The 25,875-nt window shown below is 42.5% G+C and overlaps 1 protein-coding gene across 4 annotated transcripts in view; it reads left to right on the plus strand.

Moving 5' to 3' along the window:
- LOC106566000 (voltage-dependent calcium channel subunit alpha-2/delta-2) overlaps positions 1 to 25,875 on the plus strand; it is a 329,019-nt gene that overhangs the window by 169,041 nt on the left and 134,103 nt on the right. For all 4 annotated transcript variants that reach the window (XM_045691870.1, XM_045691873.1, XM_045691872.1 and 1 more), the window contains 2 exons: positions 17,617 to 17,748; positions 17,855 to 17,912. In XM_045691870.1, coding sequence (XP_045547826.1) covers positions 17,617 to 17,748; positions 17,855 to 17,912 — 190 coding nt within the window. The remainder of the gene's footprint in view (positions 1 to 17,616; positions 17,749 to 17,854; positions 17,913 to 25,875) is intronic.

Here is a 25,875-nt window from a genome sequence, read left to right on the forward strand (position 1 = left end):
TGAAAGAATCCCATCACACACTTAAAGATGCAATCCAGGATCTTCAGCACTTGCAAATTCATAACATATCATACGAAATGGATGATGTAGTACACAATTGTGTACACTTTTTGGGGACCCATTTAGGCTTGTGAGTGCTCCTTCTGGCTGAAATTATAGAAAACCTTCACCTCTTTAACTCTGTCTTTAGTTTCATAATCTCTTTAACTCCTGGGTCTGTCTTTAGTTTCATCACCTCTTTAACTCCTGGGTCTGTCTTTAGTTTCATCACCTCTTTAACTCCTGGGTCTGTCTTTAGTTTCATCACCTCTTTAACTCCTGGGTCTGTCTTTAGTTTCATCACCTCTTTAACTCCTGGGTCTGTCTTTAGTTTCATCACCTCTTTAACTCCTGGGTCTGTCTTTAGTTTCATCACCTCTTTAACTCCTGGGTCTGTCTTTAGTTTCATGACCTCTTTAACTCCTGGGTCTGTCTTTAGTTTCATCACCTCTTTAACTCCTGGGTCTGTCTTTAGTTTCATCACCTCTTTAACTCCTGGGTCTGTCTTTAGTTTCATAATCTCTTTAACTCCTGGGTCTGTCTTTAGTTTCATCACCTCTTTAACTCCTGGGTCTGTCTTTAGTTTCATCACCTCTTTAACTCCTGGGTCTGTCTTTAGTTTCATCACCTCTTTAACTCCTGGGTCTGTCTTTAGTTTCATGACCTCTTTAACTCCTGGGTCTGTCTTTAGTTTCATCACCTCTTTAACTCCTGGGTCTGTCTTTAGTTTCATCACCTCTTTAACTCCTGGGTCTGTCTTTAGTTTCATCACCTCTTTAACTCCTGGGTCTGTCTTTAGTTTCATCACCTCTTTAACTCCTGGGTCTGTCTTTAGTTTCATCACCTCTTTAACTCCTGGGTCTGTCTTTAGTTTCATCACCTCTTTAACTCCTGGGTCTGTCTTTAGTTTCATCACCTCTTTAACTCCTGGGTCTGTCTTTAGTTTCATGACCTCATTAACTCCTGGGTCTGTCTTTAGTTTCATCACCTCTTTAACTCCTGGGTCTGTCTTTAGTTTCATCACCTCTTTAACTCCTGGGTCTGTCTTTAGTTTCATGACCTCTTTAACTCCTGGGTCTGTCTTTAGTTTCATCACCTCTTTAACTCCTGGGTCTGTCTTTAGTTTCATCACCTCTTTAACTCCTGGGTCTGTCTTTAGTTTCATCACCTCTTTAACTCCTGGGTCTGTCTTTAGTTTCATCACCTCTTTAACTCCTGGGTCTGTCTTTAGTTTCATGACCTCTTTAACTCCTGGGTCTGTCTTTAGTTTCATCACCTCTTTAACTCCTGGGTCTGTCTTTAGTTTCATCACCTCTTTAACTCCTGGGTCTGTCTTTAGTTTCATAATCTCTTTAACTCCTGGGTCTGTCTTTAGTTTCATCACCTCTTTAACTCCTGGGTCTGTCTTTAGTTTCATCACCTCTTTAACTCCTGGGTCTGTCTTTAGTTTCATCACCTCTTTAACTCCTGGGTCTGTCTTTAGTTTCATGACCTCTTTAACTCCTGGGTCTGTCTTTAGTTTCATCACCTCTTTAACTCCTGGGTCTGTCTTTAGTTTCATCACCTCTTTAACTCCTGGGTCTGTCTTTAGTTTCATCACCTCTTTAACTCCTGGGTCTGTCTTTAGTTTCATCACCTCTTTAACTCCTGGGTCTGTCTTTAGTTTCATCACCTCTTTAACTCCTGGGTCTGTCTTTAGTTTCATCACCTCTTTAACTCCTGGGTCTGTCTTTAGTTTCATCACCTCTTTAACTCCTGGGTCTGTCTTTAGTTTCATGACCTCATTAACTCCTGGGTCTGTCTTTAGTTTCATCACCTCTTTAACTCCTGGGTCTGTCTTTAGTTTCATCACCTCTTTAACTCCTGGGTCTGTCTTTAGTTTCATGACCTCTTTAACTCCTGGGTCTGTCTTTAGTTTCATAATCTCTTTAACTCCTGGGTCTGTCTTTAGTTTCATCACCTCTTTAACTCCTGGGTCTGTCTTTAGTTTCATCACCTCTTTAACTCCTGGGTCTGTCTTTAGTTTCATCACCTCTTTAACTCCTGGGTCTGTCTTTAGTTTCATCACCTCTTTAACTCCTGGGTCTGTCTTTAGTTTCATCACCTCTTTAACTCCTGGGTCTGTCTTTAGTTTCATCACCTCTTTAACTCCTGGGTCTGTCTTTAGTTTCAGAGAAGCTTCACACACCTGTGTAATATAATGGTTATTGCACCAGGCTGAAGATGGTATTAATAGTTTTGCAGACACAGCTGCTATACGGTAAGTAATCACTGGTGTTGCTGGAACCCTTTTCATTTCAGAGATAACCACTTAAACACACATTCGGCTATATTTACATTTATGTTGTCATAGTAACGGAAGAATAAAGATAAAGACAGCATTTAAGTACAGGAAAACCCAAACATGTTCTTTCTTTAGTCTTGAAGTTGGAATAAAGTTAAAATCCCCTGCATGCAGAGCAGTGGCAGGCCCTGTCATTGCCGTTCTATTGTACACATCAGCTGTGAGCAATGTGCTTATTACAATAGAATGGTGAGGAGTGACTAATTTCGTGTGTAGATGAAAGAGTGGGTGAAGTGAAGCTTTGCTGGTTAGAATGAATGGAAGGATTAGTCCTCCTCGCCTTTGGAGGGAGGCTGCTGTCCCTCTCTCTCTCTCTCCCTCTTTCTTTCTCCCAGCTAATGAGAGAGAGCGAGAGAGAGAGAGCAAACAAGCCCAACAATAATGCCCAAACCACCAGCTAAAAGCACATGAATGTAAGCTACTGCTCTGCCGTGGTGCCGTAGTAGCTGTGGCGTGGACACTGTGACTGTTTGTGGTTCAGGCACCCCTCTGGACGTCTTCAGGCAAACATGATGGAACACATGCAATGTCATGGGTTCCATCCAAAAAGAGCAAAAGACACAGTCACAGAAACTAGGGGACTCACAACATAAATCAGAGCTATAGACTACAGTAGATAGAGAAATAATCTGAGGGTGTAGTAGAGGGTTTAAAACAGAGGGAGAGATTGGTATCAGAGGGATCTCAATAGAATGAACAGACTCTGAAGCATTGCCGTATTTAATAAGTGATCTATAGTCTGCTGATGTTTCCCAGGTAAAGTAGCACAAAGACTCAGGCATTAGAACTGAAGGAGAAGAGAAGTAATTGAGTAATTGATTAAGTTTTGGAGAAGTAATTTAGATAGTCATTCGCTCTACACTCAGGACACCAACTATATAGTAGATTCAATTACTGGACCTTATTGTAACTTTTAGAGGAATACCACTATTTATGTGGGTAATGGGTAATTCATTTACAGTATAACAATATGGATTATTGAAAAGAGAAGTGATTTAATTTAGGCTAAAAGGGGTAGTAAAAGACATCTAAATGTCTGTGCCGTGTGCATCCATCCAGCCTACCTCAGGCTCATCCTATGGCTGAAATAGACATGTTCTTTCTGTCACCCAGCTCACGCTATGCTGGAGATCATCTCAGTCCTCCTCAACATCAAGACAGATTTATGGAGCGAGAGACTGAGAGAGAAAAGCAAAAGTCATTTTGAAAGGAAATGGCTGTATGTGGGATTTAAAGTCTGTTTTTCACTCAGAGGGAGAAGACAGCTGAAATCAACACACGGCTCTATTTATATTTCTACCGTTCCTCTTGATTTGATTCGCTCTGTCTTCCGCCCCATACTCGTCCCAGCACCCCCTGCACCCCCCTCCCTACTCCCACCCCTAAAGTGTATGCCCAGTGAAGGGGCACTATCGTTTAACCACACGCTAATGAGAACAGTCAGCACACCAGACTCCACTTCACTCACCACTAAGCTCACAAATTACATTTCATTTGTTTATTATTGACTGCATCACTTTAATTAGAAAAAGTCTTTGGGCGGAGATCTCTCCAGTCTTTCATTTCATATTCGTGATTCTTAGGAGACGTTCTGTATTTGATTTGCTCTTCACAGTTCGGGACGTTTGGGAGCAGGATTGAGGGCTTCAATCAGAAATACAGTGTTTTCAACAGTTTTATCCATATGAACACAGTTTATCTCATGTACCACATATTAATGTAGGCTACTGCATGTTACTTGAATTAGATTCAGTGTTACTTGAGATGGTTACACGGGGGGTTCTGTAAATACGTGTTTTAGTGAACTTCCATCTACTTTTTCTGAGAGAAGTAACATTAGCATATGTTCTGTGAAGTTCACTTAAATTGTGTTGACCTTTCTCTTCTTCTGTCTCTGGAAAACATGCATTCCTTCAGAGTGCCCAGACCTTGTTTTACGAAGTCATTGTAGATGTGTGAGGTGGTGCCAGTTTCAGGCAGCTATTTGTTTTTCATCTGTTGGATGAAAGGTTTGTAAGACCAGGGTTTTAAACACACTGCCGGACCAGATGAGACAGCTTTGGAAAAAGAGAGAGAGAGAGAGGTGGATGCTAAGGAGAGGGATGTGGGGCGTGGCAGTTTTTGCCATGTTCGAGATTGCAGGCTATGAAGTTTAATGGGATCCAAAAAATAGCCCACATCTGCCAGTGTAAAAAAACGATGATTACCCCTGCGCTGTGTGTATTAAAAAGAAATGTGTACTGTACTTGGTTGTTAAAAGGACCTCCTTTACTATTGTATGGATAATATATGTTCTATTACCACCACTGTATATATAGCTGGTTCTATTGTATGGATAATATATGTTCTATTACCACCACTGTATATATAGCTGGTTCTATTGTATAGATAATTTAGGTTCTATTACCACCACTGTATATATAGATGGTTCTATTGTATGTAGAATGTATGTTCTATTACCACCAATGTATAGCTGGTTCTATTTTACGTAGAATAGAGGTTCTATTACCACCACTGAATATATTGATGTTTCTATTGTATGTAGAATAGAGGTTCTATTACCACCACTGAATATATTGATGTTTCTATTGTATGTAGAATAGAGGTTCTATTACCACCACTGAATATATAGATGTTTCTATTGTATGTAGAATAGAGGTTCTATTACCACCACTGAATATATAGCTGTTTCTATTGTATGTAGAATAGAGGTTCTATTACCACCACTGTAATACTGGTTCTATTGTATGTAGAATAGAGGTTCTATTACCACCAATGTATATATAGCTGGTTATATTGTACGGATAATTTAGGTTCTATTACCACCACTGTATATATGGCTGGTTCTATTGTATGGAGAATGTATGTTCTATTAGCACCACTGTATATATAGCTGGTTCTATTGTTTGGATAATGTATGTTCTATTACCACCACTGTAGAGCTGGTTCTATTGTTTGGAGAATGTATGTTCTATTGCCACCACTGTATAGCTGGTTCTATTGTATGGATAATATATGTTCTATTACCACCACTGTATATATAGCTGGTTCTATTGTATGGATATTATATGTTCTATTACCACCACTGTATATATTGCTGGTTCTATTGTATGGAGAATGTATGTTCTATTACGACCACTGTATATATAGCTGGTTCTATTGTATGGAGAATGTATGTTAAATTACCACCACTGTATATATAGCTGGTTCTATTGTATGGAGAATGTATGTTAAAGTACCACCACTGTATATATAGCTGGTTCTATTGTATGGAGAATGTATGTTCTATTACCACCACTGTATAGCTGGTTCTATTGTATGGAGAATGTATGTTCTATTACGACCACTGTATAGCTGGTTCTATTGTATGGAGAATGTATGTTCTATTGCCACCACTGTAGAGCTGGTTCTATTGTATGGAGAATATATGTTAAATTACCACCACTGTATATATAGCTGGTTCTATTGAATGGAGAATGTATGTTAAAGTACCACCACTGTATATATAGCTGGTTCTATTGTATGGAGAATGTATGTTCTATTACCACCACTGTATAGCTGGTTCTATTGTATGGAGAATGTATGTTCTATTACGACCACTGTATAGCTGGTTCTATTGTATGGAGAATGTATGTTCTATTACCACCACTGTAGAGCTGGTTCTATTGTATGGAGAATGTATGTTCTATTACCACCACTGTAGAGCTGGTTCTATTGTATGGAGATTATATGTTCTATTACCACCACTGTAGAGCTGGTTCTATTGTATGGAGAATGTATGTTAAAGTACCACCACTGTATAGCTGGTTCTATTGTATGGAGAATGTATGTTCTATTACGACCACTGTATAGCTGGTTCTATTGTATGGAGAATGTATGTTCTATTACCACCACTGTGTATATATAGCTGGTTCTATTGTATGGAGAATGTATGTTCTATTACCACCACTGTATAGCTGGTTCTATTGAATGGAGAATGTATGTTCTATTACCACCACTGTATATATAGCTGGTTCTATTGTATGGATAATATATGTTCTATTACGACCACTGTATAGCTGGTTCTATTGTATGGAGAATGTATGTTCTATTACCACCACTGTATATATAGCTGGTTCTATTGTATGGGTAATATATGTTCTATTACCACCACTGTATATATAGCTGGTTCTATTGTATGTAGAATGTATGGTCTATTACCACCACTGTAAAGCTGGTTCTATTGTTTGGAGAATGTAGGTTCTATTACCAGCATGGTGCAGTTAGATCTCTTGGCCACTCTTCAGAGGAACGGTAAAAAGATCTTCATGAAGATGATTTCGATAATAATGGTTATTACTTCTTCAAAGGCCTTATCCATTTAATAGCTGGAGTTCTATCATCCCAAATGGATTTGTTATGTGGGATCGTTTGTATTCCCGCCTGTAATATATCACACCAGACGTGTCTGTCTGTGTGTGTATTAGCAGCCTTTTATAATGCTGGATTAAGATTAAGTAGTGCTGAGTGATTAATCAAAATGTTGGTTATTTTTTCATTTTTTTAACAACTAATTGACTGACAGGTTAAATTATTTGAATTCCACTTTGTATTTGTTTTTCTTCTTCTAGAGATAAATCTGTAGCAGGGAGTTGTAGCAGGGAGTTGTAGTTTCCAACAGGCCATTGTTCTACATAATTTAGTGCATCAAATGTGGTAATTAACTACAATGACCATAATCCATTGTGCATCTAGTTGTCAGGTCTGTGTTTCTTTTACACCTGCTACAGAAGAGAGACAGGAATGCGGGGTCATGAGGCGATATAGAAAGCAGCTGTTGTTTTGCAAGGTATCTCTACCTGAAAATACATGATCTAAGTGATTGTTAGTTGGTATTCAGCAGTCATAAAAGTATGCCTTATTTACTTTGAAGAACTACAAAATAGTGATTTTGTTAGACAGAATAGGCAGCAGCTATAGAGATGAGATGACTAAAATAGTAAAGTCATCAAATAAATCAAATGTAATTTACACAACAACTGAAATATTTTATTAAAGTAAGGTAATGTGAATAAATGATGGTTAATAAGTGATAAGCAGTAATGGGAAGTCACTACCGTCATGGGACTTTTAGTAATTGTTTTATTCTGTGTTGTTACAGCATTCAACCCAAATAATCTAAACCGAAATGGAAAACCGTGATTAATTTTTAATAATCGAACCGAAACTGAACAGACTTCAAAAAGCACTAATCGCTCAGCACTAAGATTAAGCAGAAGGCAGAGTTACATTTTGATTGCTGTTCATCAGAGCCTGTGCCATGTTCCCGGCACCTTGAAGTAAGTGTGTGTGTGTGTGTGTGTGTGTGTGTGTGTGTGTGTGTGTGTGTGTGTGTGTGAGAGATGATGTGTGTGAGGGATGTTGTGTGTGTGAGGGATGGTCTCACGCGGAGATGCTCCATAAATCCAATTCATAATTGTTTCCCTACTTAGTGTGCAGTCCTGTTCCATAAAGGGGCAAAGCCTTAAAGGGGCTGATGGATCACCTTTTCAAGATATCAGAGAGAGGCCTGTTTCTTAGAAAGATGAGCCCCACAAAGTGCTCAGGGGCCATGTCTGCCTGTGCAAGCAAGCAGGTCAGAGCGAGGGTGGGGGTGAGGGCGGGGGTGAGGGCAAGGGTGAAGGTGGGGGCAGGTCGGGTAAGGGAGGGGGTGAGGGCGAAGGGTGGGGGCAGGTCAGGGCGAGGCTGGGAGTGAGGGTTGGGGTGAGGGCGAGGGTGGGGGCAGGTCGGGGCGAGGGTGGGGGCAGGTCGGGGCGAGGGTGGGGGTGAGGGCAGATCGAGCCCCTTCTCTCTCTAACCTGACAGTTCGTCAGCAACTCTGAGCAGTAATTGAAAATCATGGGAAAAGTGGATAATGATCGTTTATTTGTGTGAAATTCAAACGAGAAGGGGAGAAAGCTGGACTTGGTGGTTCAGCGGCTTATCTGGCTGTGGTTGGCTGAGTAATTAAATCAGGAAAGCCAGTGAAGTTCTCCTCAGCTCAGCGCCTCGTCCTGTTTCTCCTTTAATCAAGAGCCCATTAAACCTCTGATTGCGTGGCCCATCTTCTGACTCCAGCTCAGCTATTAAACAGGAACTGAAAGCCTTTCTCTGTTGCGGGGGGTTGGTGGCATGCACAGGATGCAAAGTAAGAGATAAATAGCAGGACAGGTATTGGGTAAAGAACTGAAAGCCTTTTATATGGTAGCAGATCAAGGGTAATGGAGAGATGAGGAATTGGGTGGGGCGGCGGGGGGGGGGGGGGGTGTTAGGAGAGGGGTGTTATAGCACTCACAGGATACAAAGTAATATATAAAGTGCAGGAGTGGTAATAGAAGGATAGAGAGGGAGAGCGACATGCTGGTGGTGGAATATATGTGGACATGAGTCTAACATTCAGCATGTTTTCCAGTTCAGGTTAAATGGGTGATCAGGCCCATAAATCCCTTTCATAAAGTACAACTGACTTGTGAGATATAGCTCTGACCTTAAGTTATACACACACACACACATTAGGAACCATGCTCTTTCCATGACATAGACTGAACAGGTGAATCCAGGGAAACCTATGATCCTTTACTAATGTCGCAAATCCACTTCAATCAGTGTAGATGAAGGGGAGGAGACAGGTTAAAGAAGGATTTTTAAGCCTTGAGATAATTGAGACATGAATTGTGTATGTGTGCCATTCAGAGGGCGAAAGGGCAAGGCAAAAGATTTAAGTGCCGTAGAATGGTGCCAGGCACACTGGTTTGAGTGTGTCAAGAACTGAAACGCTGCTTGGTTTTTCACGGTCAACAGTTTTCCATGTGTATCAAGAATGGTTCACCAACCAAAAGACATCCAGCCAACTTGACACAACTGTGGGAACCAACATGGGCCAGCAGCCCTGTGGAACGCTTTTGACACCTTGTAGAGTCCATGCACCTCAATATTAGGAAGGTTTTCCTAATATTTTGTACACTCAGTGTACATATATCTTTATATTCCAGACTCCCTAATATTTCCATATATCTTAATTGTATTATTTTATTTGGGGGATTTGTGTATATTGTTTTGTATTGCTAGGTATTACTACACTGTTGGAGTTAAGAATATAAGCATGTGTAGGTGACAAATAACATTTGGTTTGATTTGATTTTTCATTTGATGTCCCAGACACACTGCTCTCTCTCTCTCTGATGAACAGTTTCAGGTCTGGGCCAGCTCACTACATATACAGTATACTGTACATTCTGATGGAGTCAGACCACACCGGCAGAGGGGACAAAGTCATTCAGCCAGAAGGGATATTTGCATTTGTATTTACTATGGATCCCCATTAGTTCCTGCCAAGGCAGCAGCTATTCTTCCTGGGGTCCAGCAAAATTAAGGCAGTTATTGTAACACGTGTCGTGTGTGTGGAGGACCAAGACACAACAGGGAAGTGTATGCTCATCTTCTCTTTTTAATATATAAGAAGGAGAAACAAAATAAACACGTATACAACTAACAAAAACGACACTAACAGTTCTGTCAGGTGACAAGCACAAAACAGAATACAACTACCCACAATCCACAATACAAACACACCCCTAATTATAGGACCTTCAATCAGAGGCAACGATAGACAGCTGCCTCCAACTGAAGGCCCCAAAACCAAATAACTAAACATAGAAATACAAATGACTAGACAGCACATAGAAATAAACTAACATAGAACAATAACCAAAACCCTGGACTAATAAATCAAATACCCCTCTCTACATGGTCACATACACACAACCACCCTGAACCACAAAACAAATACCCCCTGCCACGTCCTGACCAAACTAAACACTAACAAATAACACCTTTACAGGTCAGAACGTGACAGTTATATACAATTAAAAACATTGCATTATATTCACAACAGATTTCACAACACATTAAGTGTGTGCCCTCAAGCCACTACCCTACTACCATATATCTACAACACAAAATCTAAGTGTACATGTGTGTAGAGTGTGTTTCTTTACAATCCCCTCAGTAAGGTGTATTTGTATGTTTTTTTAATCAAATTTGATTGCTTGCATGAGTTACCTGCTCTGCTCTTAAATGCAAGTAATCGAAATGCATGCTCACCGATCGCTGCCCACACCTGCCCACCTGCCCACCTGCCCACCCGTCCAGCATCACTACACTGGACGGTTCTGACTTAGAATATGTGGACAACTACAAATACCTAGATGTCTGATTAGACTGTAAACTCTCCTTCCACTCACATTAAGCATCTCCAAACCAAAATTAAATCTAGAATCGGCTTCCTATTTCGCAACAAAGCATCCTTCACTCATGCTGCCAAACATACCGTCATAAAACGTTATATCCTACCGATCCTCGACTTCGGCGATGTCATTTACAAAATAGCCTCCAACACTCTACTCAGCAAATTGGATGCAGTCTATCACAGTGCCATCCGTTTTGTCACCAAAGCCCCATATACTACCCACCACTGCGACCTGTATGCTCTCGTTTGCTGGCCCTCGCTTCATATTCGTCGCCAAACTCACTGGCTCCAGGTCATCAATAAGGCTTTGCTAGGTAAAGCCCCACCTTATCTCAGCTCGCTGGTTACCATAGCAGCACCCACCCGTAGCACGTACTCCAGCAGGTATATTTACATTTAACATTTACATTTAAGTCATTTAGCAGACGCTCTTATCCAGAGCGACTTTCAAATTGGTGGATTCACCTTATGATATCCAGTGGAACAACCACTTTACAATAGTGCATCTAAATCTTTTAAGGGGGGGGGTTAGAAGGATTACTTTATCCTATCCTAGGTATTCCTTAAAGAGGTGGGGTTTCAGGTGTCTCCGGAAGGTGGTGATTGACTCCGCTGTCCTGGCGTCGTGAGGGAGCTTGTTCCACCATTGGGGTGCCAGAGCAGCGAACAGTTTTGACTGGGCTGAGCGGGAACTGTGCTTCCTCAGAGGTAGGGAGGCGAGCAGGCCAGAGGTGGATGAACGCAGTGCCCTTGTTTGGGTGTAGGGCCTGATCAGAGCCTGAAGGTACGGAGGTGCCGTTCCCCTCACAGCTCCGTAAGCAAGCACCATGGTCTTGTAGCGGATGCGAGCTTCAACAGGAAGCCAGTGGAGAGAGCGGAGGAGCGGGGTGACGTGAGAGAACTTGGGAAGGTTGAACACCAGACGGGCTGCGGCGTTCTGGATGAGTTGTAGGGGTTTAATGGCACAGGCAGGGAGCCCAGCCAACAGCGAGTTGCAGTAATCCAGACGGGAGATGACAAGTGCCTGGATTAGGACCTGCGCCGCTTCCTGTGTGAGGCAGGGTTGTACTCTGCCAATGTTGTAGAGCATGAACCTACAGGATCGGGTCACCGCCTTGATGTTAGTAGAGAACGACAGGGTGTTGTCCAGGGTCACGCCAAGGTTCTTAGCACTCTGGGAGGAGGACACAATGGAGTTGTCAACCGTGATGGCGAGATCATGGAACGGGCAGTCCTTCCCCGGGAGGAAGAGCAGCTCCGTCTTGCCGAGGTTCAGCTTGAGGTGGTGATCCGTCATCCACACTGATATGTCTGCCAGACATGCAGAGATGCGATTCGCCACCTGGTTATCAGAAGGGGGAAAGGAGAAGATGAATTGTGTGTCGTCTGCATAGCAATGATAGGAGAGACCATGTGAGGATATGACAGAGCCAAGTGACTTGGTGTATAGCGAGAATAGGAGAGGGCCTAGAACAGAGCCCTGGGGGACACCAGTGGTGAGAGCACGTGGTGCGGAGACAGATTCTCGCCACGCCACCTGGTAGGAGCGACCTACCGACCTATTTCACTGGTCACCCCCAAAGCCTATTCCTCCTTTGACCGCCTTTCCTTCCAGTTCTCTGCTGCCAATGACTGGAACGAATTGCAAAAATCACTGATGCTGGAAACTCATATCTCCCTCACTAACTTTAAGCACCAGCTGTCAGAGCAGCTCACAGATCACTGCACCTGTACATAGCACATCTGTAAATAGCCCATCCAACTACCTCATCCCCATACTGTTATTAGTTGTATTTATTTTGCTCCTTTGCACCCCAGTATCTCTACTTGCACACTCATCTTCTGCACATCTATCACTCCAGTGTTTAATTTCTATATTGTAATTATTTCGCCACTATGGCCTATTTATTGCCTTACCTACCTTATCCTACCTCATTTGCACACACTGTATATATCAAATCAAATGTGTTTATATAGCCCTTCTTACATCAGCTGATATCTCAAAGTGCCAAACAGAAACCCAGCCTAACCCCAAACCCCAAACACCCCAAACCCCGAAACCCAGCCTAACCCCAAACCCCAAACAGCAAGCAATGCAGGTGCTTCTACACCTGCATTGCTTGCTGTTTGGGGTTTTAGGCTGGGTTTCTGTACAGCACTTTGAGATATCAGCTGATGTAAGAAGGGCTATATAAATAAATTTGATTTGATTTGATTTAGAAGCAAGGTGGCTAGGAAAAACTCCCTAGAAAGGCCAAAACCTAGGAAGAAACCTAGAGAGGAACCAGGCTATGAGGGGTGGCCAGTCCTCTTCTGGCTGTGCCGGGTGGAGATTATAACAGAACATGGCCAAGATGTTCAAATGTTCATAAATGACCAGCATGGTCAAATAATAATAATCACAGTAGTTGTCGAGGGTGCAACAGGTCAGCACCTCAGGAGTAAATGTCAGGTAGCACGTTCGGTGAACAGGTCAGGGTTCCATAGCCGCAGGCAGAACAGTTGAAACTGGAGCAGCAGCACGGCCAGGTGGACTGTGGACAGCAAGGAGTCATCATGCCAGGTAGTCCGGAGGCATGGTCTTAGGGCTCAGGTCCTTCGAGAGAGAGAAAGAAAGAAAGAAAGAGAGAACGAGAATTAGAGAGAGCCTACTTAAATTAACACAGGACACCGGATAAGACAGGATAAATACTCCAGATATAACAGACTGACCGTAGCCCCCCGACACATAAACTACTGCAGCATAAATACTGGAGGCTGAGACAGGAGGGGTCAGGAGACACTGTGGCCCCATCCGATGATACCCCCAGACAGGGCCAAACAGGCAGGATATAACTCCACCCACGTTGCCAAAGCACAGCCTCCACACCACTAGAGGGATATCTTCAACCACCAACTTACCATCCTGAGACAAGGCCAAGGGGGGGGCGCCAACCCAGACAGGAAGACCATGTCAGTGACCCACTCAAGTGACGCACCCCTCCTAGGGACGGCATGGAAGACCACCAGTAAGCCAGTGACTCAGCCCCTGTAATAGGGTTAGAGGCAGAGAATCCCAGTGGAGAGAGGGGAACCGGCCAGGCAGAGACAGCAAAGGCTGTTCGTTGCTCCAGTGCCTTTCCGTTCCCATTCACACTCCTGGGCCAGACTACACTCGATCATAGGACCTACTGAAGAGATGAGTCTTCAATAAAGACTTAAAGGTTGAGACCGAGTCTGTGTCTCTCACATGGGTAGGCAGGCCATTCTATAAAAAATGGAGCTCTATAGGAGAAAGCCCTGCCTCCAGCTGTTTGCTTAGAAATTCTAGGGACAATTAGGAGGCCTGTGTCTTGTGACCGTAGCGTACGTGTAGGTATGTATGGCAGGACCAAATCGGAAAGATAGGTAGGAGCAAGCCCATGTAATGCTTTGCAGGTTAGCAGTAAAACCTTGAAATCAGCCCTTGCCTTAACAGGAAGCCAGTGTAGAGAGGCTAGCACTGGAGTAATATGATAATATTTTTGGGTTCTAATCAGGATTCTAGCAGCTGTATTTAGCACTAACTGAAGTTTATTTAGTGCTTTATCCGGGTAGCCGGAAAGTAGAGCATTGCAGGAGTCTAACCTAGACGTGACAAAAGGATGGATACATTTTTGGACAGAAAATGTATGATTTTTGAAGTGTTACGTAGATGGAAAAAAGCTGTCCTTGAAACAGTCTTGATATGTTCATCAAAAGAGAGATTAGGGTCCAGAGTAACACCGAGGTCCTTCAGTTTTATTTGAGACAACTGTACAACCATCAAGATTAATTGTCAGATTCAACAGAAGATCTCTTTGTTTCTTCGGACCTAGAACAAGCATCTCTGTTTTGTCCGAGTTTAAAAGTAGAAAGTTTGCAGCCATCCACTTCTTTATGTCTGAAACACAGGCTTCCAGCGAGGGCAATTTTGGGGCTTCACCATGTTTCATCGAAATGTACAGCTGTGTGTCATCCGCATAGCAGTGAAAGTTAACATTATGTTTTCGAATGACATCCCCAAGAGGTAAAATATATAGTGAAAACAATAGTGGTCCTAAAACGGAACCTTGAGGAACACCGAAATTTACAGTTGATTTGTCAGAGGACAAACCATCCACAGAGACAAACTGATATCTTTCCGACAGATAAGATCTAAATCCGGCCAGAACTTGTCCGTGTAGACCAATTTGGGTTTCCAATCTCTCCAAAAGAATGTGGTGAGCAATGGTATCAAAAGCAGCACTAAGATCTAGGAGCATGAGGACAGATGCAAAGCCTCGGTCTGACGCCATTAAAAGGTCATTTACCACCTTCACAAGTGCAGTCTCAGTGCTACGATGGGGTCTAAAACCAGACTGAAGCATTTCGTATACATTGTTTGTCTTCAGGAAGGCAGTGAGTTGCTGTGCAACAGCTTTTTCTAAAACTTTTGAGAGGAATGGGAGATTCGATATAGGCCAATAGTTTTTTATATTTTCTGGGTCAAGGTTTGGCTTTTTCAAGAGAGGCTTTATTACTGCTACTTTTAGTGAGTTTGGTACACATCCGATGGATAGAGAGCCATTTATTATGTTCAACATAGGAGGGCCAAGCACAGGAAGCAGCTCTTTCAGTAGTTTAGTTGGAATAGGGTCCAGTATGCAGCTTAAAGGTTTAGAGGCCATGATTATTTTCATCATTGTGTCAAGAGATATAGTACTAAAACACTTGAGTGTCTCCCTTGATCCTATGTCCTGGCAGAGTTGTGCAGACTCAGGACAACTGAGCTTTGGAGGAATACTCGGATTTAAAGAGGAGTCCGTAATTTGCTTTCTAATGATCATGATCTTTTCCTCAAAGAAGTTCATGAATTTATTACTGCTGAAGTGAAAGCCATCCTCTCTTGGGGAATGCTGCTTTTTTGTTAGCTTTGTGACAGTATCAAAAATAAATTTTGGATTGTTCTTATTTTCCTCAATTAAATTGGAAAAATAGGATGATCTAGCAGCAGTGAGGGCTCTTCGATACTGCACGGTACTGTCTTTCCATGCTAGTCGGAAGACTTCCAGTTTGGTGTGGCGCCATTTCCTTTCCAATTTTCTGGAAGCTTGCTTCAGAGCTTGGGTATTTTCTGTATATCAGGGAGCTAGTTTCTTATGACAAATGTTTTTAGTTTTTAGGGGTGCGACTGCATCTAGGGTATTGTGCAAGGTTAAATTGAGTTCCTCAGTTAACTGTTAACTGATTTTTGTCCTCTGACATCCTTGGGTAGGCAGAGGGAGTCTGGAAGGGCATCAAGGAATCTTTGGGTTGTCTGAGAATTTATAGCACGACTTTTGATGATCCTTGGTTGGGGTCTGAGCAGATTATTTGTTGCGATTGCAAACGTAATAAAATGGTGGTCCGATAGTCCAGGATTATGAGGAAAAACATTAAGATCCACAACATTTATTCCATGGGACAAAACTAGGTCCAGAGTATGACTGTGGCAGTGAGTAGGTCTGGAGACATGTTGGACAAAACCCACTGAGTCGATGATGGCTCCGAAAGCCTTTTTGAGTGGGTCTGTGGACTTTTCCATGTGAATATTAAAGTTACCAAAAATTAGAATATTATCTGCAATGACTACAAGGTCCAATAGGAATTCAGGGAACTCAGTGAGGAACGCTGTATATGGCCCAGGAGGCCTGTAACCAGTAGCTATAAAAAGTGATTGAGTAGGCTGCATAGATTTCATGACTAGAAGCTCAAAAGTCAAAAACGTCTGTTTTTTTTGTAAATTGAAATTTGCTATCGTAAATGTTAGCAACACCTCCGCCTTTGCGGGATGCGCGGGGGATGTGGTCTCTAGTGTAACCAGGAGGTGAGGCCTCATTTAACACAGTAAATTCATCAGGCTTAAGCCATGTTTCAGTCAGGCCAATCACATCAAGATTTTGATCAGTGATTAGTTAATTGACTATAACTGCCTTGGAAGTGAGGGATCTAACATTAAGCAGCCCTATTTTGAGATGTGAGGTATCACAATCTCTTTCAATAATTGCAGGAATGGGGGAGGTCTTTATTCTAGTGAGATTGCTAAGGCGAACACCGCCATGTTTAGTTTTGCCCAACCTAGGTCGAGGCACAGACACGGTCTCAATGGGGATAGCTGAGCTGACTACACTGACTGTGCTTGTGGCAGACTCCACTAAGCTGGCAGGCTGGCTAACAGCCTGCTGCCTGGCCTGCACCCTAGTATAGACTTTTTCAATTTTATTATTGACTGTATGTTTGTTAATTCCATGTGTAACTCTGTGTTGTTGTTTGTGTGGCACTGCTTTGCTTTATCTTGGCCAGGTCGCAGTTGTAAATGAGAACTTGTTCTCAACTGGCCTACCTGGTTAAATAAAGGTGAAATAAAAAATAAATAAAAAACCTGATGTGGAATAGAGTTCCATGTAGTCATGTCTCTGTTTAGTACTGTGCGCCTCCCGTAGTCTGTTCTGTACTTGGGGACTATGAAGAGACCTCTGGTGGCATGTCTTGTGGGGTATGCATGGGTGTCTGAGCTGTGTACTAGTAGTTTAAACAGACATTTCGGTGCATTCAACATGTTAATAGTTCTAGTGATGACGTCAATCTCTATTGATGACGTCAATCTCTCCTCTACTTTGAGCCAGGAGAGATTGACATGCATATTATTAATGTTAGGTCTCCGTGTACATTTAAGGGCCAGCCGTTTTGCCCTGTTCTGGGCCAATTGTAATTTTCCTTCTTTGTGGCACCTGACCACACGACTGGACAGTAGTCCAGGTGTGACAAAACTAGGGCCTGTAGGACATCATATTGTCTTGGATTACTTCTACATTATCCTGGACACCCAGTATAAGTATGTGATCTGCTCTACCCCCAGTGCTAGCGTGGTCATTGCCATGTTGATTGTGCTTTACTGTACACACTGTGCTGATAGTGTGTCCTCCTCTCCTCTCATCCTGTCCTGCAGCACCAGTCATCCTGAATGAGCTGAACTGGACCCAGGCTTTGGAGAGGGTTTTCATTGATAACCGCCGGGAGGACAGCTCTCTGCGCTGGCAGGTGTTCGGCAGCGCCACGGGGGTCACAAGATATTACCCAGGTAGGTCCCGGATCGTTATTAATAAGGATATTATCAACTTGAATTATAAATAAAAATGATCAAGCTGATGTTCAGAATGATGTTTTGCATTTCTTCCTTTTTCCAGCCACTCCATGGAGAGCACCCAATAAGATTGACCTGTATGACGTCCGCAGGCGGCCATGGTGGGTACACTGCAAATTGATCGGTGTTGATTTTTCAGAGTTACATTTCTAGTGTTGATTCAGGAATTCAATTTACTCTGTACGAGTTAAATTAGCACTCAGTGATGTAAAACTACCCTTAGTGTTGGTGTTTATAAGCAGTTATTTTTTTACACTGTGGAGAGTAAAACAGTCTCATCAAAACCACACCCATCTTTATCATTTTTCCCAGCATGCTCTACTGCAGGTAGATTTTTTGGGATTGTTTTTAATATTTGTGTTTTTGCATGTACATTGATTGATTAATCTTATGCTACACAAAGATAAATAGCATACATTTTTCTAAACTAATCCAATCAGTTAGTTCGTTTTCGCCAATAGAAGAGGAGATTTTTAAATTTTGCTTCTGTAGTCCTGCGCACCAGGCTCTATAGAGCTCCACAGTGGAGGTGTCATAATACCCATTAAAACCTAGTGGTTAAACAGGGAAATGTTTTCAATTGTTTTTCCACCATTTATTTTAGAAACACTTTTTAGAAACACTTAAAATAAGGGCTGTGTTTCGTGTAGGCTTACCCTGGCTTGACGTTTTGATAACCGTGTAAAACTCTCTCGGTCGAGGTGACTTTTATCAATATATTTGACTCTATTTACGCTCATATTCGAAAATGCTAGTTAGCGTTCATGTAGGCATCATGCAAAACTACAAATCCCTGCAAGCTCCAGCACGTCATCTCTAGCTGACACCTTTGCTAACAGGTATTGTGTCAATTTAAAACTTGCACAAGTTCACAGAATTGTCCATTTAAAGAAATGTAGCCAATTTATTACTACATTTAGCTAACATTAGATAGTTAATCCAGAGATTCTTACCTTTGCCTCAATTCGGCAGTCTCACCCAGATCATCATGGCATTTGTAGTTCTTTATAATAGCCACATTAGCAGCTAATTAGCGTTTCATTTTTGGGGGGTAAATACAGACAAATATATTGATAAAAGTCACCTTGTCCTAGAGAGATTTATACAGTTAACAAAACGTCACGCCAGGATAAGGGTACACGAAACACAGCCCTTATTTTAAGTATTTCAAAAATCCCCTATGGGAAAAATGAAAGGTGGGAAAATTATTGGAACGATTTCCCTTTTTGACCGCTAGGTTTTATGGTCCAGGATAATCAATATGTCTTTCACCTCCGATTCATTGAAGTAGAAGTCCTTGTCCAAATCGAAGATAGTGATAGCTGTTGATGTCTAGAAGCTCTTTTCGGTCATAGAAAACGATAGTGGAAACATTATGTACAAAAGAAGATCAGCACAAAAAAAATACAAAATAGCACAATTGGTCAGGAGCCCGTAAAATAACAGCCATTCCCTTCTGCGCCATTCGCATCATCGGTCGTAACTCTCCAATTCACTCGAAAAGGCAAGACACGCGGGGAAATCATATTGAAGATGTGGCTTAGTGCGGGTGTGGCTTTCAATTAGGTATTTTTGGCCACTCGTGAGTGGAAATGTTGTACCAGTTTAAGTGGCCCATGGTTATGTTCATTAAAGTTTGAGCATGTCTGCTGACAGTTTTGAAGTCTTTATAAATGCGTACATAAGAGCATGTGGCAATAAAGACTTGTAAATATTAAAATATTATTGTAATGTCCTTAACCCAACACTGAAATCAAATCAAATTTTATTTGTCACATACACATGGTGAGCAGATGTTAATGCGAGTGTAGCGAATGCTTCTGCTTCTAGTTCTGACAGTGCAGTAATATCTAATAAGTAATCTAACAATTCCTCAACAACTACCTAATACACACAAATCTAAAGGGGTGAATGAGAACATGTACATGTAAGTATATGGATGAGCAATGGCCGAGTGGCATAGGCAAGGTGCAATAGATGGTATAAAATACAGTGTATATACATGTGATATGAGTAATGTAAGATATGTAAACATTATTAAAGTGCCATTATTTAGAGTGGCATTGTATAAAGTGACTAGTGATCCATTTATTAAAGTGGCCAGCGATTGGGTCTCAATGTAGGCAGCAGCCTCTCTGAGTTAGTGATTGCTGTTTAGCAGTCTGATGGCCTTGAGATAGAAGCTGTTTTTCAGTCTCTCGGTCCCAGCTTTGATGCACCTGTACTGACCTCACCTTCTGGATGGGAGCGGTGTGAACAGGCAGTGGCTCGGGTGGTTGATGTCCTTGATGATCTTTTTGGCCATCCTGTGACATCGGGTGCTGTAGGTGTCATGGAGGGCAGATAGTTTGCCCCCGGTGATGTGTTGTGCAAACCGCACCACCCTCTGGAGAGCCTTGCGGTTGAGGCGGTGCAGTTGCCGTACCAGGCTGTGATACAGCCCAACAGGATGCTCTCGATTGTGCATCTGTAAAAGTTTGTCAGGGTTTTGGGTGACAAGCCAAATTTCTTCAGCCTCCTGAGGTTGAAGAGGCGCTGTTGCGTCTTCTTCACCACACTGTCTGTGTGAGTGGACCATTTCAGTTTGTCTGTGATGTGTACGCCTAGGAACTTAAAACTTTCCACCTTCTCCACTGCTGTCCCTTTGATGTGGATAGGAGGGTGCTCCCTCTGCTGTTTCCTGAAGTCCACGATCATCTCCTTTGTTTTGTTGACGTTGAGTGAGAGGTTGTTTTCCTGACACCACACTTCGAGTGCCCTCACCTCCTCCCTGTAGGCTGTCTCGTCGTTGTTGGTAATCAAGCCCACCACTGTTGTGTTGTCTGCAAACTTGATGATTGAGTTGAAGGCGTGCATGGCCACACAGCCGTGGGTGAAGAGGGAGTACAGGAGGGGGCTGAGCACGCACCCTTGTTTGGGCCCCAGTGTTGAGAGTCAGCGAAGTGGAGATATTGTTTCCTACCTTCACCACCTGAGGCGGCCTGTCTGAAAGTCCAGGACCCAATTGCACAGGGCAGGGTTGAGACCCAGGGCCTCCAGTTTGATGATGAGCTTGGAGGGTACTATGGTGTTGAAATCTGAGCTGTAGTCAATGAACAGCATTCTTACATAGGTATTCCTTTTGTCCAGATGGGATAGGGCAGTGTGCAGTGTGATGGCGATTGCGTCGTCTGTGGACCTTTTGGGGCGGTATGCAAACTGAAGTGGGTTTATGGTGGCCGGTAAGGTGGAGGTGATATGATCCTTGACTAGTCTCTCAAAGCACTTCATGATGACAGAAGTGAGTGCTACGGAGTGGTAGTCATTTAGTTCAGTTATCTTTGCCTTCTTGGTTACAGGAACAATGGTAGCCATCTTGAAGCATGTGGGGACAACAGACTGGGATAGAGAGCGATTGAATATGGGGCTCAGTCCTTGTTAGCGGGCCGCGACGGTGGCACTGTGTTATCCTCGAAGCGGGCAAAGAAGGTGTTTAGTTTGTCTGGAAGCGTGACATCGTTGTCCGTGACATATCTGGTTTTCTTTTTGTAGGACGTGATTTCCTGTAGACCCTGCCAAATACGTCTCTTGTCTGAGCCGTTGAATTGCGACTCTACCTTGTCCCTGTTCTGGCATTTGGCTTGTTTGATTGCCTTGCGGAGGGAATAACTACACTGTTTATATTCAGTCATATTCCCAGACCTCTTTCCATGGTTAAATGCGGTGGATTGTGCTTTCAGTTTTGCACTTATGCCGCCATCTATCCACGGTTTCTGGTTAGGGCAGGTTTTAATAGTCACAGTGTGTACAACATCTCCAATGCACTTCTTTATAAACACACTCACTGAGTCAGCGTATAGGTCGATATTATTCTCTGAATGACCTTGTCAAGAGATACGGACCACTTGGTTATTGAATAACACCATTGGTGTAAACTACATACACTTCCTAGTGTTAAGAATACTATATGAGGTGTAATTGCATAACACTGAAAGTGTTAATTCCCTAACACTGACAAAGTGTAACAGCGTCAGCACTAAGCAGGGTTAATTTAACACTCAAAAGTGTGGCCCCATATAGACACTGGCCCAGTGTTAAATGTAAGACTGTCAGTGTTGATTTAACACTGGAGAATTTGCTGTGGTTTAATGTTTCTTTTCTACAGAATCCTGCTTTATTCTAGGATATGCTATTCAATCTAAGGACAATAACATTGGGGAGGCACATTATTTGTTTGATATGAATGGTTCAAATAGTATATGCTTCCAATACACTTGCAACATCTCAATGAATTAAAGCAATATATATTATAAACACATTTTATTGTTCCTGATGCACATTCTATAGAATGCCAGATATTCTGGTATCAAATATTAAAGCCCCACATATTTAAATATTTGGAATTAGAACTCTGTCAATGTCTTGTAGTGGGAAATCTAATGTAACCAATCCTATATTGTGTTCCTGCAGGCCTTAGTCTACCATGGACCTTAGTTGTCCCTCTTTCCTCCGAACTCAAAGGGATACTTCAGGGCAATGAAGCCCTATGTCTACTTCTCCGTCGCCAGATTCAGATGAATTTGTGGATACCATTTTTATGTCTCTGCGTGCTGTTTGAAGGAAGTTGCTTACTAACGTTAACGCAATGCCTGGAAATCTATGGTAACTGCAAGCATACTAGTAGATACCATAGACTTCCAGGCATTGTGCAAACACTAGTTAGCATTGGCTCGCAAAACTAACTCTAACTTCCTTCATACTGGAAGCAGAGACATAAAAATGGTATCCATGAGTTCATCAGACTCCCTTTAATAGAATAGTGTTGTCCTTTGTTTCAGGCCGTTGAGGTTAAAGCATTATCTAACCCCTATTTATCTCAGTGAGGTACCACAGAGAATGTATTATCTTCAATAAACCACAGCCAAGTGGCAAATAAGATATGGAATAGTAGCATTGCTGTGTTGTGTTAAGTGTTCACCTGCCATTTGGCTTGTGAATCCCTGCTGTGTTGTGTTAAGTGTTCACTTGCCATTTGGCTTGTGAATCCCTGCTGTGTCTCAGATCTCTGCTAGGGCCAGGGTTCAGAGAGGACGCCAGTTAGACGTTTTCGACAGCACAGGGGTGTGCGGCCAAACAGGCTCCCTTCCCCTCCACCCCTCACCCCTCCATCCCTCCATACTGCCTCCACCTGTCATTGTCACTTCAGCTCTGTGGAAGAGTTGCCGGTTGCCTGGGTACAGATTAAAGCACCTTGGACATAATCATGACAGCCACGTTGATTAGAGTTGATGGTGGTTTCTGTCCCTGGCTGTCTCTCTATGTCCATCTCCAACTAAGCCTGGTTGGCTGTTCCAGGTCAGGCCAGGGGTTGGCCAGGGGTGTTGGATGGGCAGGACGGCAATGCACTGAGACAAACAACAAACTCCCACTATATAGGAGTAACATACATACAGTATACTCTAGGTTTATTTGTCAGGTAAAGAAGCAATGTATTTATATCAATATAAACAAAATAGAGTATGGTTGCCTGGCTACTCAGATTCCCGAGTGGCCCAGGGGTCTAAGGCACTGCATCTCAGTCCCTGGTTCGATTCCAGGCTGTATCACACCCGGCTTTGATTGCAAGTCCCATAGGGCGGCACACAATTGGCCCAGCGTGGTCCGGGTTTGGACGGGGTAGGACATCATTGTAAATAAGAATTTGTTCTTAACTGACTTGCCTAGTTAAATAAAGGTTACATATTTTAAAATAAAAAAACAATTCTCCAGCCAAATGCTACTCCACGTCCACAGATGTTAGTTTCTTATCCGCAATGAGTTTGGATCCGAGTACCTCCTCGAACACATTCGTGGCTGCCTGATTGGTCCAGAAACCGATGGATTGTGCCATTGCCAGAACACAAATGGGTAAAGGGGCATTTTGAAAATGTGTCATTGGCTTTGATAGTCTGATTTGGTTAGAGACGATCCAACCACTGTTTACTTTGTAATGTACAACGCCCCTCGTGCTCCTCGTCACCACAAATCACTTCAATGATGCTAGTCTCACACTAAAGTATGTTGCCAACAACAGAGCAGCGGAAGAATTTAGTGTCAGTCGTGAGGCTAAGAGTTTGCCTCATTACACACACATATTAACATGCTATTACAAACAGTTACACACACATATAAAAGCTACTCAAAGGAGAGACTGAGTTGAAGGTGAGGGAGAAGCTAATGCTAAGCTGAACTAAACTTTTTGTCAAGTAGATGTATTTGTCAAGTTTTTATTTATTTATTTTTTAATTTCACCTTTATTTAACCAGGTAGGCTAGTTGAGAACAAGTTCTCATTTACAACTGCGACCTGGCCAAGATAAAGCAAAGCAGTTCAACACATACAACAACACAGAGTTACACACGGAATAAACAAACGTACAGTCAATAATACAGTAGAAAAAGTCTATATACAGTGTATGCAAATGAGGTAAGATAAAGGAGGTAAGGCAATAAATAGGCCATGGTGGCAAAGTAATTACAATATACCAATTAAACACTGGAGTGATAGATGTGCAGAAGATGAATGTGCAAGTAGAGATACTGGGGTGCAAAGGAGCAAGATAAATAAATAAATACAGTAGTTGGAAGTAAAGGTGCAGGGTATTTATATCAATATGAACAACCTAGAGCAGGGTTTCCCTTACGAAAAAAGATTGCCGTCAGAGTGCAGTTTAACTGCATTATGAGGCAAATACTGCATCCAAAATAACACCGTTTTTTTTACTACAGCTATTCTGCAGTTACTGCGTCCAAAATACGACAGTTGACTGCAGTTACTACACATTTACTGCAACCTTTTCTAGTAAGGGTTCCTAAACTCCATCACTGGGAGGAAGTGTCCCTGCATGCCTCTGATCTATCTGACAGACTGGGGCTCTCACACAATAACTGTAAATCACTGTTCACCTCCACATGAACACGACGCCCCCAGTAATTAGGAGGTTTGTGTTAACATGCTGCAGTACACCGCTGACATATTGAAAGGAGGATCATGTCCTTGTTTTTCTCAGTACATGTACATTCGCCTCCAACATACGATATGACAACCCATTTTCATTCGCTTACACATGAGAATAGTCTTCCTTGAGGCAGAAAGAATCGAAGAGAGAAAGAGAGAGAGCTGTGAGAAAGGAAGGGATTTTGGATTCAGACAGGGGTAGAAAGAGAGGGATGTTTTCCATGGAAGAGCACCATGACACCCCCTGGTTCTCCATGTTTGTCACTGCCATTTCTCCCATGTTTCTCCTCTCTGCCTGTTGGTCTCCGACTCTCCATCCATCCTATCTGAAAGTTCCTGTGGAATGTTGCCTAGCAACCTGTGCCCATGCAGCGTTCAGAGGCGTTACCGTGGCAGGGAGTGCCATGATGTGTCAGGTCAAGCTTGTATGATTATGGTCTAACACGCTGCATCCGGTTGTGACACTCTCTTGAGGGGTCAGCCAATCGCAGGGGGCTAAAAGATAGCCCATTGGATTAGGTAAGCCAATCACGTGTGTGTTAGGTGACAGCAATAGATAAGCAGACCTTTCAAGGGAATGGGGGTAGCACATACAGTGAGGGAAAAAAAGTATTTGATCCCCTGCTGATTTTGTACGTTTGCCCACTGACAAAGAAATGATCAGTCTGTAATTTTAATGGTAGGTTTATTTGAACGGTGAGAGACAGAATAACAACAAAAATATCTAGAAAAACCCATGTCAAAAATGTTATAAATTGATTTGCATTTTAATGAGGGAAATAAGTATTTGACCCCCTCTCAATCAGAAAGATTTCTGGCTCCCAGGTGTCTTTTATACAGGTAACGAGCTGAGATTAGGAGCACACTCTTAAAGGGAGTGCTCCTAATCTCAGTTTGTTACCTGTATAAAAGACACCTGTCCACAGAAGCAATCAATCAATCAGATTCCAAACTCTCCACCATGGCCAAGACCAAAGAGCTCTCCAAGGATGTCAGAGACAAGATTGTAGACCTACACAAAGCTGGAATGGGCTACAAGACCATCACCAAGCAGCTTGGTGAGAAGGTGACAACAGTTGGTGCGATTAT

Source organism: Salmo salar, chromosome ssa12 (genome assembly GCF_905237065.1).
Source record: "Salmo salar chromosome ssa12, Ssal_v3.1, whole genome shotgun sequence".
In the NCBI taxonomy this organism is placed as follows: Eukaryota; Metazoa; Chordata; class Actinopteri; order Salmoniformes; family Salmonidae; genus Salmo; species Salmo salar.